This window comes from Pteropus medius, unplaced genomic scaffold, assembly GCF_902729225.1.
Source record: "Pteropus medius unplaced genomic scaffold, Ma_sr-lr_union100, whole genome shotgun sequence".
In the NCBI taxonomy this organism is placed as follows: domain Eukaryota; kingdom Metazoa; phylum Chordata; class Mammalia; order Chiroptera; family Pteropodidae; genus Pteropus; species Pteropus medius.
The window spans coordinates 17,560,882-17,574,368 of NW_024346667.1; the positions used below are offsets into that span (position 1 = coordinate 17,560,882).

The window sequence follows — 13,487 nt, forward strand, 5'->3', positions numbered from 1 at the left end:
ACCTTCCTGGTTCTAACAGGAAAGATGTAAGAGAATTAAGTGCAGGATGGGATTTTTTTTCTCTTTACAGAAAAATGACCCCAAAAGAGTGATGGCCTCTCATTTTCTCTCCCCTAAAAAGAATACAAATATCAGTTCTTCTGTAATCTATCATGCTGGCTTCATTTTCAAAATGCATCACTTTATTTTCCTCACAAGGCAGCCATGCATTATAAACATTAAGCACGTGGTAGTCAAATGATTTCATCAGTAAGCCTAGGGCTTCTATAGGCTTTCCTGGAGCTTACAGCCAGAGTAGTCTAAAGGGGTGAAATATTAAAGCTTTCTCCACAGCCAGATGTTCCTTTGACATTTGGGTTATTGAACACAAACTCACTGGATAACTTGTCTTCAACATAGTCTTCTGCTCCTAAAAGTGTTAGGTGTGCTTTCTTTTCGATGGACACTCTGACCTCATCAGAATCTCCTTTTGTCCTCGTATATTCTAGAGTATAAGAAAGGCCATTACAACCCCTGTTTTGTAAACCAACTTTCACACCTGCATATTCAGGCTTATCTTTAAAAAGTTGTTTTATCTTGTTTACTGCCGGAGGTGTCAGGGTGAGGGTGGCTGCGATGGGCTGCAGCTTCCTCTTGTTCACAGCCTGGACAAGGGCCCAGACTAATGAGCCTATATCCTCGCTGTCTGCCTTGGGCCGGAGCTCTGCTGCCTCGGCCTCTCTCCATGGACACGGCGGATGCATTGACGCTACAAGCTCCAGCCCAGGGCACCCTTTAAATTTTTGTCCATATGTCTTAACTCACCAAAAAGAGTGAACCCTGGAGATCCTAGGCCCCGACCCTGGCAGCACGCTTCCCCAGCCTCACACTTGAGAACCGTCTACGCGCCCTGGCTTGCCTCGTGTACTGCAGAGCCTGTAAGTGATAACCTCTTTTTTTCTTCAAAGTTTCCTAATAGTTATCACTGAAGCGTGTCTTGCAATTGTAATAAGAACCACCATGGCTCTGCTGGTTGTAACACTGGTCTGGAAAAGGGAGATGTCCGTGGGGAGCTCCCGCGCCCAAGTGCGTGCCCAGGCATTTCTAGCCGATAGTTATCTATGGACTCACATCGGCACAAAACAGTAATGCCTTACGTTGTAGCACCGTGACTTTACGACAGCTACGTCACTAGGCGATAGGAATATTTCAGCTTTGTTATAATCTTATAGGACCACCGTTGCACGTGGCATCTGTTGTTGGCTTAAATATGTTATGCGGTGCTTGACTGTACAAAGTCTTGGATCCAGAAAGAGTGTGGCGGATTCAGGTAACTGGGAGAGATTCAGTTAAACAGAAATCTATCTGGAGATTGGGAAAAGAGCCGGAGGTAAGGTTAGAAAACAGGAGTGGGGTCAGAGAAGGCCTGAAGCCTTGCAAAGAGCTTGAAATTTGTTTTATGGGCAGTTGGGAGACAAAAGAATATGAGATAAACATCTCAAAGTTGCAATTTAGAAATATGACTGCAGCCTGGCTTTAGGACAGATGCAGGGGAAGAGGAGGCAAGGTGAAAGAAAGAAGTCAGTGAGAAGGCTTTTCTAGTGTTCTAGAGCAGGGCTCCCCACCCTCTGGGCGGTGGACCGGTACCAGTTTTGGCCTGTTAGGAACCAGACCACACAGCAGGAGGTGAGCAGCAGGTGAGCAGGTGAAGCTTTATCTGTATGTGCAGCCGCTCCCCAGCACTAGCATCACCGGCTCAGCTCTGCCTCAGATCGTCAAGCATTAGATTCTCATAAGAGCACCGGTCCCTAGTGCCAAAAAGGTGGGGGACTGCTATTCTAGAGGTTTTGTATGTTTATCACTGTTTTATTTTTGGTTGCACATTATCTGAACCTCCTTTTTAGTTTTGGATAATTCCTCATATGATGAGCCTCAGTGAGAAACTGAGTATATTTATAATAACGGGATTGAATTCTCCAAATATTTGCTTTCCTAGCATACTGGAGTCTGGGCACAAGTCTTGGCACATGGCCTAGACTTGCCAATAAGATATATCCACCTTGGACTTTGAAGCAAGGTCCGTGGCAAAACCATTCAGACAGCTGGACACTGATAGTGGCAGCAGAGGCAGCAACGTGAAGTGTTGGCTGTACAGAGGCGTATCCAGGGTTGGAGATGGAAGCTGTGTTGTGGGCTGTTCAGCTGTAGTCCAAGGGATAGCCACACATGAGTCTTTTTATGGCACAGTTCTGACTGTGGTCTTGCCGCCAGCATAGACTCCGGGCTTCATTCTGTGAGTTGCCACAACTCCTATTGATACATCTCTTTATACTCAAGTTGACCAAAGAATATTTATGTTGCTTGCTGCTAAGGAACACAATTGATCGTAAATAAAAAAGATGATGGAGATATGAACAAGTGACACTGAGATGGAAAACAGGGTACTGAACCAACTGAAGAGAGGAACAGACATTGCTGATTGATTACATTAAGAGATGACGCAGAGGCAGGATTATAGATTTCTTCCTCAAACAATGGGATAGACGGTACCACAAGTGAGGGAACACGTTTTGAGAAAAAGAAAAGCTTAATTTCGATTTACACTTTTTGCTTCTGAGGGGATTCTGGGACCTCTGGTGCTGATGTCTAGAAGGCAATTTGAGATAGTGGTCCAGAGCCCAGAGAAAGAAAAGCAGGGCTGGATTGGGAATTAGTCATCTGTGGGTGGTACCATAAGTTATGGGAGGGGATATGGTCATTCAGGAAGAAAGGCAGAAAAAAGAAAAGAATCTCCAGAGAGGTGGAGGGAAACCACGAGAGTGGGATGTCATGGACACAGGGTAAGAAAATGTCCCATGAAGGAAGGAGTACCCTTTGGACTTAGCAACTGGGAGATTAGCACAACTGGCAACAGCAGTTTCAGTGTATGTGACAGAGATATAAATCAGATTCCAGATATGTTGAGAAATTATGGAAGGGAATGAAGTGTAGATTGCAAGTGCAGTTGACTCTTTGGAGTTTATAGAAAGGAAGAGAGGCAGTGTAGCTGGACAAAAATATGGAATCTAGTGAGGATTTTTAAAATTAGGGTGGGGCACTGAAACATGTTTCAGTGCTAATGAAATTAGTCAGTAGAGAATGAGAAGCAGAAGATCCAGGTTAGAAAGTGGGGATAATGTATAGACCAAGTATTCCAGGATGTGAGATGGAATGGGTTATTATTAGTACAAATGGCTTCAGGTTGGAAGGAGAGAAGTTCTTCCATTGTGAAAGAAGAAAAATAATAAAGTGTGTGTGTGTGTGTGAGAGAGAGAGAGAGAGAGAGATAGAGAGGGAGAGAGACAGAGACAGACAGACAGACAGACAGACAGAGACAGGAAGAGAATCTGGGTAAATCTGTAATTAAAAGGGGAGTTCCTATCTTGGGACTTCTGTGCATTTGGAAATTTACGAAGACAGGAGATGATTTGAAATAGCTGTTGAAGAGAGGGAGAGATTTCCTTAGGAAGGATTTACGGGCAGAGATGAGGGAATAGTTGAAGTTAGACGCGATATCTTTATAATGTTACTAATTTGTATGATTGCATGGTTCTCTCCATCAGAGCTCGGCAGTCCAGGTGGAGGTGTGGAGATGGATGATCCAGGTTTTGACACACAGGTAAGATGGAAGGGAAATGGGCAAGGCTGTTGAGAATATTGGCAAGGCAGAGGGGGATTCTAAAATCTAAACTGGATTGGAGTTCATAGGTAGAAGTTTGAACATAAAAAGATTAAGGGACTAAAGGCCCAGTGAAAACAAAAGAAAGGTACAGCAAGAATGACTAAGAGATCTGGAAAGATGTATTAAGATAGTGAAACGTCTGAATGTATCAATTTAGAGGCAGAGCCTTTTGACTTTGACTGCATTTAGAATGTGGCCATGGGACTCTCTTTGACTGTTTTTGTGAAACAGCGCCAGAGTGGAGTAGTTGCAACAGAGACTGTAGGGTCAAAACAAAGCCTATAATATTTATCCAGACTTTTACAGAAAAAGTTTGCCAACCTCTGCTATAGAACATCAGCTTCCTAATGAATTCAGATCACATCAATAAGTACTAACAGTGATGATCATGATAATGGTAATGGCTAACAATGGACTGATCATGAAATAGGCATTGTGCCAAGAGCTACTATGTGGATTATTTCATTAAAAATTCTCACAACATACCCCAGTTTAGAAAGAAGGAAACTGAGGCACAAAAGATAAGAGAGCCAAGATTCAAACCCAGACAATAATTCCAGAGATCATGATCTTAACCGTACACTTTACTGCCATTATATTATAATTTTAACAACTGAGCATCCTTAGCAATATATCTGACTAATAAAACTGTGGATCAGCAATCCAAGTTCTGCTATTAATTTAATTATATTTAGTACAAAGTGAACATAATATGATAAATTCTAAAACTCCACAGAAAGACATTATATGAAGAAGCTTAAAGCAAAGTTCTGAATGATGAAATAATTTTCAGTTCTTTTTTTTTAAGTGGGGAGTGTTTGCCAGAGGCAGATTAAATCATCTGCTTATTAACTTATATTTTTGGTTTTAAAGAGGCGCCATCTGACGGGATCCAGTTGTCAGGATTAGGTGTAGCTTAAAAACAGCTTGCATAATGAAAAAGAAAATAATAGCTCTATGGCATATATAGTTCAGGTTTAATTTGCAACCCAGTTATTGCGCTAGAACATGCACGTCACCTAATGAAAATGCTCATTCAACGTGGATGAACAAAGTGGGTTTCCAGGTAGCCCACACTCACTGGAAAATTATGCTTCAGAGATTTCCGTGTCAGTCAACACCCAAAATAAAAAGGTCATAATCAAAGAGATATACGAACATTTCCATTATTTCCTTGAGATTTCATGTTTTATTTCAAACAGTGCTTTTGGTAATTCTATGCTGGTGTGAAAGACACAGAAATGAAATATACTAAATTGGGTTCAATTATACAGCCTTTAACAAGTAAAGAGGAAATGAGGTAAATGCCAAAAACATTAAAGTATTCCACTTTAGCAAGTGGAATCAAAAGATTTTGAAATTTTGAGGAATAAAGTATTCTCTCACATCTTTAAATCTTCTCTGTCCCCTGACTGTCTTCTCTTAAGGACTTCGAATTGCCTGGAAACTCCTTTCTTAGTCTTTTTCCCCTTTGGGTCTTCTTCATCATCGTCATTCATAATTTAGCTTGTCATTTCCCCTAAAATTCTCACAAGCCACAATTGTTTTCTAACTTCTTGGAATTTGTGTAGTTCTAGCTTATTCACCATGGGAAACATGGCTCTTATTTGGCCTTGCTCATGTCATAGGCACACTTTCTTTCTTCTACTTCCCTTTCCCGGAATGATAAGTGGAACGCAAAATCAGTTAAACTGTATTATCACTTTGCTGCATGCAAAGGAAGCTTCAAGAAGGGCAAAGATGAGCCAGGCACAGTTTGTTTCCTTTAATGGATTTACAACCCAGTAGGAGGATTTAGAGGAATTAGACAAGAGTAAAAGCGACTCGAACACAAGGAAGAGCATGATAATTGTTATTAAAATAGTTTAAACAAATTTTATAGGAGATCCAAGATGGCAGGAATGATCATATTTATATATTTGGTCCTGTCATCCCTTTGGTATTTTTTTTCCACTCGGACCCTCTGGCTGATAAGTGAAGGTCCAAAGCGTGATATGCAGGTTATCTACATGCCTCTGGATAGTCTGTCCTAATGTAAACTCTCCACCCTCATGCTCCGTTGTCATCCTGACATCTGGCTGCAGTCGTGCCTCACTGGCATACTCACCATCTCTTGAATATTTCATGATTTTTAGGTCTCCGTGCTTTCACATGATGTTTCTTTTGCCCTTCTCTTCTATTTCTGGGATTCAAATTCCAGTTCATCTTTGAAAACTTTTATTTAATTTCCCTTTTTTGGGGGGTACTTTTATGATTCCCCAGACAGTATATTTCTCTCCTTCTTTGAACATAACACTTTGTACCATATTTTAACATTCATCTTATTAAATTATAAAGATGAGGTCAGGGAATCCTTTCTCCATCACACTGTCAGCACCTTGAAAGCAGAGCTGCAACTGACAGTCTTTGTATGGCTAGTTCTTGGCACAGTGCTTGACCATGGCAGATGATAGAGAGAAATACACTTGCTGTTTGAGAATTATACCTGCTTTAAGTTCTCTCAAATTGTATCATGGAGGCAGCTGCTGGTGTTCTCATGGTGTTCAGAAGGCAAATTCTTTCAGGTGAACTTTGATATTTATACCTAATGCCAAACTCAATCTTTTTTAAAAAATTACATAATGTATTAGTTTCAGGTGTATAACATAGTGATTTGACATTTGTATACCTTACAATGTGGTCATCACGATAAATCTAGCAACCACCTGTCACCTTACAAAGATATTATGATATTATTGATTATATTCCCTGCAAACCCTTAAGCAAACATTTGGGGGAAGCAAAGGTTTGGGAGGGTCGGCAAATACTGTGAGGCATTAAAGATTCTTTTCCACCTTAGACTTTAGCAGGCAGCTTATCAGTACCTTAGCATATCCCAAGAAATGTAAACTTTCACGGTCACCTGTTTTTTAAATCACTGTGAATATTTTATTAATTTTTAAGGAATTTTATGCCACTTAATTTATAGATTATTTCTAATTGTAATTTTATGGTTCACCACTTCTCCCTAAGCTAATATAATCTGAATTTTGTTGGACTTATGTTCTACTATGAAATATAGAACATGTAAGTTTTCATTGAATATTTTATATTTGGTATGTATATCACACATCCTGACGTAGCATTTTTATCATAAATTTTCTTGACATTATTATCCTAGTATTTGGGAAAACATTTATTTTTGAGTTCCTGAATATGTACTATACATATAAATATATAAAATTCACATGCCTAATATGCAAATAATAAAAAAAAAAAACAAATTTAGGAATGACGAATATTTGTTTTTAGAGTTGCTGACTTTTGAGGATAAATATCTGAAAACCAGATCTATGATATCCAGGATAATTCTCTATTTTGTCAGTCCAAAAATTCTATAGGAGGCAAGGCACTTACAGGCTGTTGAAATGTACAATATTTCCCTGGCTTGGGAGGAACTTGGAGAAGACAAGGCATATGCATAAGAAATAGCAGAGTCTGGTAGAAAGAAGAATTCAGTTACAAACAATAAAAGCTAGCCTCCCTGAGGACTTCTTCACAACAGCTTCTGAAGTGTGAATTGCCTCCTGTCAGATAGTGAACTATCTGATCCTCAGAAAAAGTGATGGGGTAGACATTATTGTTCTTTTTATTATTTCTATTACTCAAACTACAACATAAAAATGTTCCATTATTTGGCCAAAGTTGAATCATAAGGGAATGGTAGACTGAGAGCTGAAACCAGCATTTAACCACAAAGTTTTCTTTTCCCATGGAAAATATTAAGGGTATTTATTTTAAGAATTTAGATAAGGGGAAAATTTTTGCAATTCTTTATAGAATACTTTGGTAGAAACATTGATGAACTACTACAATTTTGAAAGAAAAAGTGTTTGATGTTAGAAAAAGGCTGACAGGCACCAAGGACCCCACAATATTCCATACCACCTGGGCCAGGCCATTTAGAGCAGTGGCCCCCAACATTTTTGGCACCAGGGACTGGTGCTCCTATGAGAATCTAATGCCTGATGATCTGAGGGGGAGCTGAGGTGGTGATGCTAGTGCTGGGGAGCGGCTGCAAATGTAGATGAAGCTTAGCTCACAGGCCCGCCACTCACCTCCTGCTGTGCGACTCTGTTCCTAACAGGCCATGGACTGGTACTGGCCCGCGGCCCAGGGGTTGGGGACCTCTGATTTAGAGAGGCCAGACAGTAATGTTTCATTAGGCATTTAAGAATGTATATATGTAAAAACAAAAAAGAATATATGTATAGTTAGGAATAAATATGTGAAAACTGTTAGAAGACTGTACATCAAACAGCGCTTATTACTTCTGTGGTGGGGCTTAGGCAGGGACAGGGTTGAAGGGTGGGACATTTAGGGGAATCTTTTGTTGTTTATTTCACATTCTTTGAAAAAAAAGTTAAAATTATGAGTGATTTTAAAATTTAAATTTACTATTTTTATTTATTTTTATATTTAAACAGTTACTAAACAAGTAATTAAAATTGTTGGTATAAGGATTCAATAAAACCGAAACTATAAAAACCAAAGTTGAAAACCTTTAAAACTTTTTTCCTTTTGTTTTGGAATCACAGGCAGTCTATAGACTACATTTCTTCTGTTGAAATAAATAACTTTCTAGGCCCAAGAAGGAGCTCTTGTCTAGGGTGCCACATTAGCAAACTGAAACATAGTTAATTCTTGTGTCCCTGTAAATGATCCGATTGACTGGAAGCAATCTATTCAATCAGCCAATCCCCAAATGCCATACTTTTTCCTTATTCCTTCTCACCCCAAACAAAGTTGACTGTGTGACTCAAGCCAATCAGATATTTTTCTAATTTTGTCTTTATTCTTTATCCTATAAAAGTTTCCTGCCTTTGCCCTATTTGACAGTTCTCTGAAAAGAGACTGCTTCATGAAGTGTTAAATAAATTTTGTTCTTATTACCTAAATTGTTTCCTTCCTTCTTTCCTTCCACCCTACCTTCCTTTTAATTTTTTTGTAATGTTCTTTTCACCAAGGGCCCCATAGAGCAAAAATCAAACATGAAAAATTTATAAAATCTTATTTGATGCAAAAAATACACAATTTAAAAATCTTCTTAACAATGTGAATTTCTTTTTTCTTAATCTTTAAATTGTCATTACAGAAAAATATGTCATATTGATTCTACAGTTTTAAATACTCCCCAAACAGTATATTTATCTCAATATCAGGGGCATAATATAATAGCCCAGAACAGCCAAAAAATGTATTTTACAGAGAGAGTATTTGGAGTTATCCTCTTCATATTACCATCTTTATTCATCATATTAAATCGGTTGCAAATATCTAGATTTTACTTCTAAGTCATCCATTTCCACTGCCATTATTCTTATTCAAGTCTTCATTTCTCTCACTTAAATTCAAAACCTCTCTACCAAACTTGTTTCTATATTTTCTAATATGATTTAATAGTTACTAATTATAGTCAGAGCTGTTTTGCTCCATCTTCGTTTTCTTTGCTGGAATTTAACCAGGACCTCTAGATGGCCTAAATTCCTGACTGGTACTCAGTTATCACAATACCCTTGGATATCCTCCACACACATATTATCAATGAAGTGGAAGCTCTTGTCTTGGCCTCGAAGTTTTCAGTTGGTATCTCTTTAAGAATGTGTCAGATTTATTTTGAAAACTGACTACCGTTACCCTCTTACATTTTTAAAAAAGAGGTAAAGAGATCTAAGTGATCATAATGATCCAGTGTAATCTAGATCTTTACTCTATTGTGATATACTGTAGAATCCCACTGATATTTTGTTTTAGCAGTAAAACTGAGAAGCTCAGACAAAGAACTGACATAGAGTCCCCAGGATACAGACTGTAATCCATATTGGACACTAGAATGTGAGAGGACTCATTTGTATTCTAGGAATATGTAATCATATGTTTACAGAGCAGTTATTGGCTTGATAAATCTCTAAGGCTTTGTGTACTGTTAGCAATAATTTGTCAAATAGAATCTGATTTTTAAAATCCGAATAATTGGGTGAACATTCAAGTTCTTCCTTTGAGGAAAAAATATTGGAAACTATATTTATTATATAACAAGGGTTTAATTTCTACACATACATGATTGAATAGTATTATATTATCGGGCAATGGGCTCTATATGTGATTAATTATTCATAATAGAAGGCAATTAATATTTTTAGCAAATCTTAAAAAGCAATATGTGCCTGAAATCATTTTGTATTAACCTCATATATTAGATTCAAGACAATATCATGTGTAACTTTAAGCAACATGATATAAAATTATACTGTGATAATTGAAGGAAATGTGGTTTCTCTCAGTAAGCTTTATCTTTTTTAAAAAATATGTTAATGTTATGCATAGATATAATTTAAAATGTCTGCTATTACTCTCACTGATTTGAAAAATCTTTTGAAAGTATAATCAACAACTTAAAATGTTACTAACACCTAAGGTATATCATTTAAGCCATTGGTATTTAGCGGAAGTATGGGTGAAGTTCAAATTAACTGCATTTTTATTTTCTGTAAAACAAACATATATGATTTTGACAAATGTGGGTTCCATTACTACATTTAATCCTTTTGGAATCGACAGCATCAATTTAGCATGCCTAAGAGTATATCAGAAAATGTAGTTATTTGCTAGCAAAGGTAGAAATAAAGCCTGAAGATAAATCTTATATATTCATTGTTTTTGGAAAGACAACAAAACTCCCATTATTTTTCTTTCCAAATAAAAGAAGAATCAAGACATCTCCTAAATAGTATTATATCTTTAGTCAAACTATTTATATTTTTATAGCTTCTTTTAAAACAAATTAACAAATGTTGCCCTACCGGTTAGTATATTAAGATACATCTTACAAACCTTGTCAGTCCTTGGTTACTTTGAAGGCTCTGAAAAGGTGATGGGTTTCAGATGAGCATTTCTTCTTTCCCAGGGAATCAGAGGTTGGCCTTGTCTATTCATTAAAGACTGCTTGGTCCGTGGTCACTTTGAGGCAACTGTGGCCTCAGAATTGCATCTGTCCTCTTACTCTACTCAACTATATTTGGTAACTGAACTCATGTTTCCTCAGACTGCCACGATTAGGAATTCCATCAGTGAGCTGGGAGGCAACCCCAGGTCTGCTGGCTGGGTTCTTAGAAATTAAAGGCACTTAGTGCAGAAAGACATTTTTTAAAAATGGATTTAATAAATATAGGATTTATACATGTTCCTTTACACGTGCCGTTGTGGCTGAAAATCACTACTTTTCTTTTTAACATGTTCTTAATTAAAAGTACAGTATTAGATTCTAAGGAGAAAAATTGATACTCGTAAGGAATACTCTTCTTACTATAGTCTTCTGCTCAGTACATTTAACTTTTAGTCATATGGTAGATTATCCTAAAATAGTAAGTCCACTATTTAAAAATTTAGCCACCTGTCAAATTGAATGGGGAATCCACTGTTCAAGTCGATAATTAAAAATTATCATATGACTGTGATGTGTATTAAAGACATAGTTCATAGTAGGATTAAGTAGACATAAATGTATGGGGAATGAATTTTATACACATTGCAACTTTGAGTTCTTAGCCCAACTCCTAGCACATCATGAGCATCCAACAAATATTTATTGAAGAAATAAATATTCGATGAACATTATTCAGGATATGTATGGACCCTCTTACAGTTGTAAAAAAATGTTTCACAACTACTCTGTAACTTATTCTGTAGAATCTCATGGTAACACATTCTAACATTTTGAATGTCCAAGTAACACATAGCGGTCACAAGAACAGAAAGCTTTTCTGTTCCAAGTTTAGGTAGAAGAGACAAATCTAAGGGAGAGAAAATAATCATACAAAACCTCCCAGTTAGTTTATTTGGAAATGAAGTATTGAATCTTTCTTTGTCTGGATAATACTGTTATAATTGACCCAGTTTTTTTATCTAAAGAAGGTTTTTTTTTTCTGATGGTGGAACACTTACGAAGGTCTGCTCTTGTAAGGCACTCTAATAAATAGTATAAAAATTGAGCAATCTATAGCCTGGAAGTTTCGGTGAAAAAGAAAAATTGTGGTCACTGAGTAAGAGATTTAGAGGATAAAGTTTACAGTTAAGTAATGAGATGTTTAAGTTTGCAGATTTGAAAGTGGAGCTGGTGTATATTGGTGCACTGGTTTACAAACTTCATTTTTGATCATGAGGACTCTGGTTGTTCAGACAAATAACAGCTAAAGGTAATCAAAGCTTCTTTGATGAAAGAGGTGTGAAAAGGAGTATGCAGACTTGTTCATTCATCCTTCTTTGATCTTTTCTCCCCTTGGTGGCCCAGAAAGCTCTGAAAATCCTCTGACTCTTAAGTAGCTGGCCTACTAACCCTGGCATGGTCTACCAGCAAACAGGGACAATGGGGCAATAAATAAAGTAGTAACTGAGAAATCTGGTCAAGAAACAAACTAAAAATGGAAGCATAGAATGCTTGTGGAATTGTCCTAATGAGCTACTTATTGGACCATCTGGTAGTAAGTATCCTTTAAAACCATGGCCAGTCTTCTTATTTCTTCCTTTTACTTTGTATTTGGCTTGGGGACATGTCACAGAATAAGGTATGCCCCCAAAACTTGTTTGATTAAACTGTTTCTGTCCATCTGCCTATTCTTGTTAACTTCAGATTTGTCCTTCCTGAGTTATATTTTATGAACTATGGTTGAATCTGCTGCATATGTGTAGCCCACGCCTGTGGTGGTCTTTGAATCACAAGCTTCTGCTGCTTGGGATGTTTGCCAATTTGTAAATGTGCACAAAAATGAATAGAAAAAAATAATTTTATTGCAAGAGTGAAAAAAGGTAGAATAGAATTTGTCTGAGAGAAGATTCCATAATCCATGTTTATATATGGGTTTTCAGCACAGTTAGGTATTATGATCCGTAATCAGAAACAATCTCATTTTCAATTTAGCTTATAGGGCACCATAAGTGTAGAGTTTTATTCTTCTGAGCTTAAAAGCATATAATATTAATTTCAGAAGAAGGTTTTATTTAAGCAAAATAGTGTAACATTTCTTTATAGAGACAGAATAACATGGATATCAAATTAAATAAAGAGAGTAAAGTGCAGATTGCTGTTTTGAATTGTAATATAACATCTGGAAAAATTATTGGAAAACAGAAGTCAACCGTATATTTAAAGAAGGGTACACCATGGGTAATCGGTTGGTAGCCCAGTTATAAAGTTTGGCTTAATTAACATTCAAAGATCTAATACTTAATTCACCATATTAATACATCAAAGGAGAAAACTTATATGGCTACCTCCATAGAGGTATATGAATGACTATTTGGACAACATTTAACATCCACTCTCAATTTTTATCTTTGTGGGATAGAATTCTACCTTAACATTATATATTAGGATATATGAAAGTGTATGTGCCTGTGTGTGCATGAGTATACATACATACATTTATTCATATGCACATATTATGCAATACATAGTAATAAATGATAAGACACCATGGAATACTTACAAATAATATACAGATCTTAACATATACTGAAGAGAAGAGAATGGAATAAATGGAATGCTATAGGAAGAACTGATTTGTAACGTAAACAATTCTTCATAAAAATAATCTAAAAATGCCATATAATCTCAATTAAAACAGCGTTTTTGTGCGTGTGTGTGTGGAACTAGAAACACATGTAGGATTTATCTGGAGGAGTTAGCATGGCAAAATATCCAGGAAGACTGTGAGAAAAAGAATAGTACTGGAGGAGGAAAAGTAGCCCT

The 13,487-nt window shown here is 37.0% G+C and overlaps 1 protein-coding gene across 1 annotated transcript; it reads right to left on the bottom strand.

Moving 5' to 3' along the window:
* Positions 1-299: 299 nt before the first annotated feature.
* Positions 300-743, bottom strand: LOC120613194 (iron-sulfur cluster assembly 1 homolog, mitochondrial-like). Its single transcript, XM_039875783.1, has one exon. It carries the CDS (start codon positions 741-743, stop codon positions 300-302), a length of 444 nt encoding a protein of 147 aa, XP_039731717.1.
* Positions 744-13,487: the final 12,744 nt, after the last annotated feature.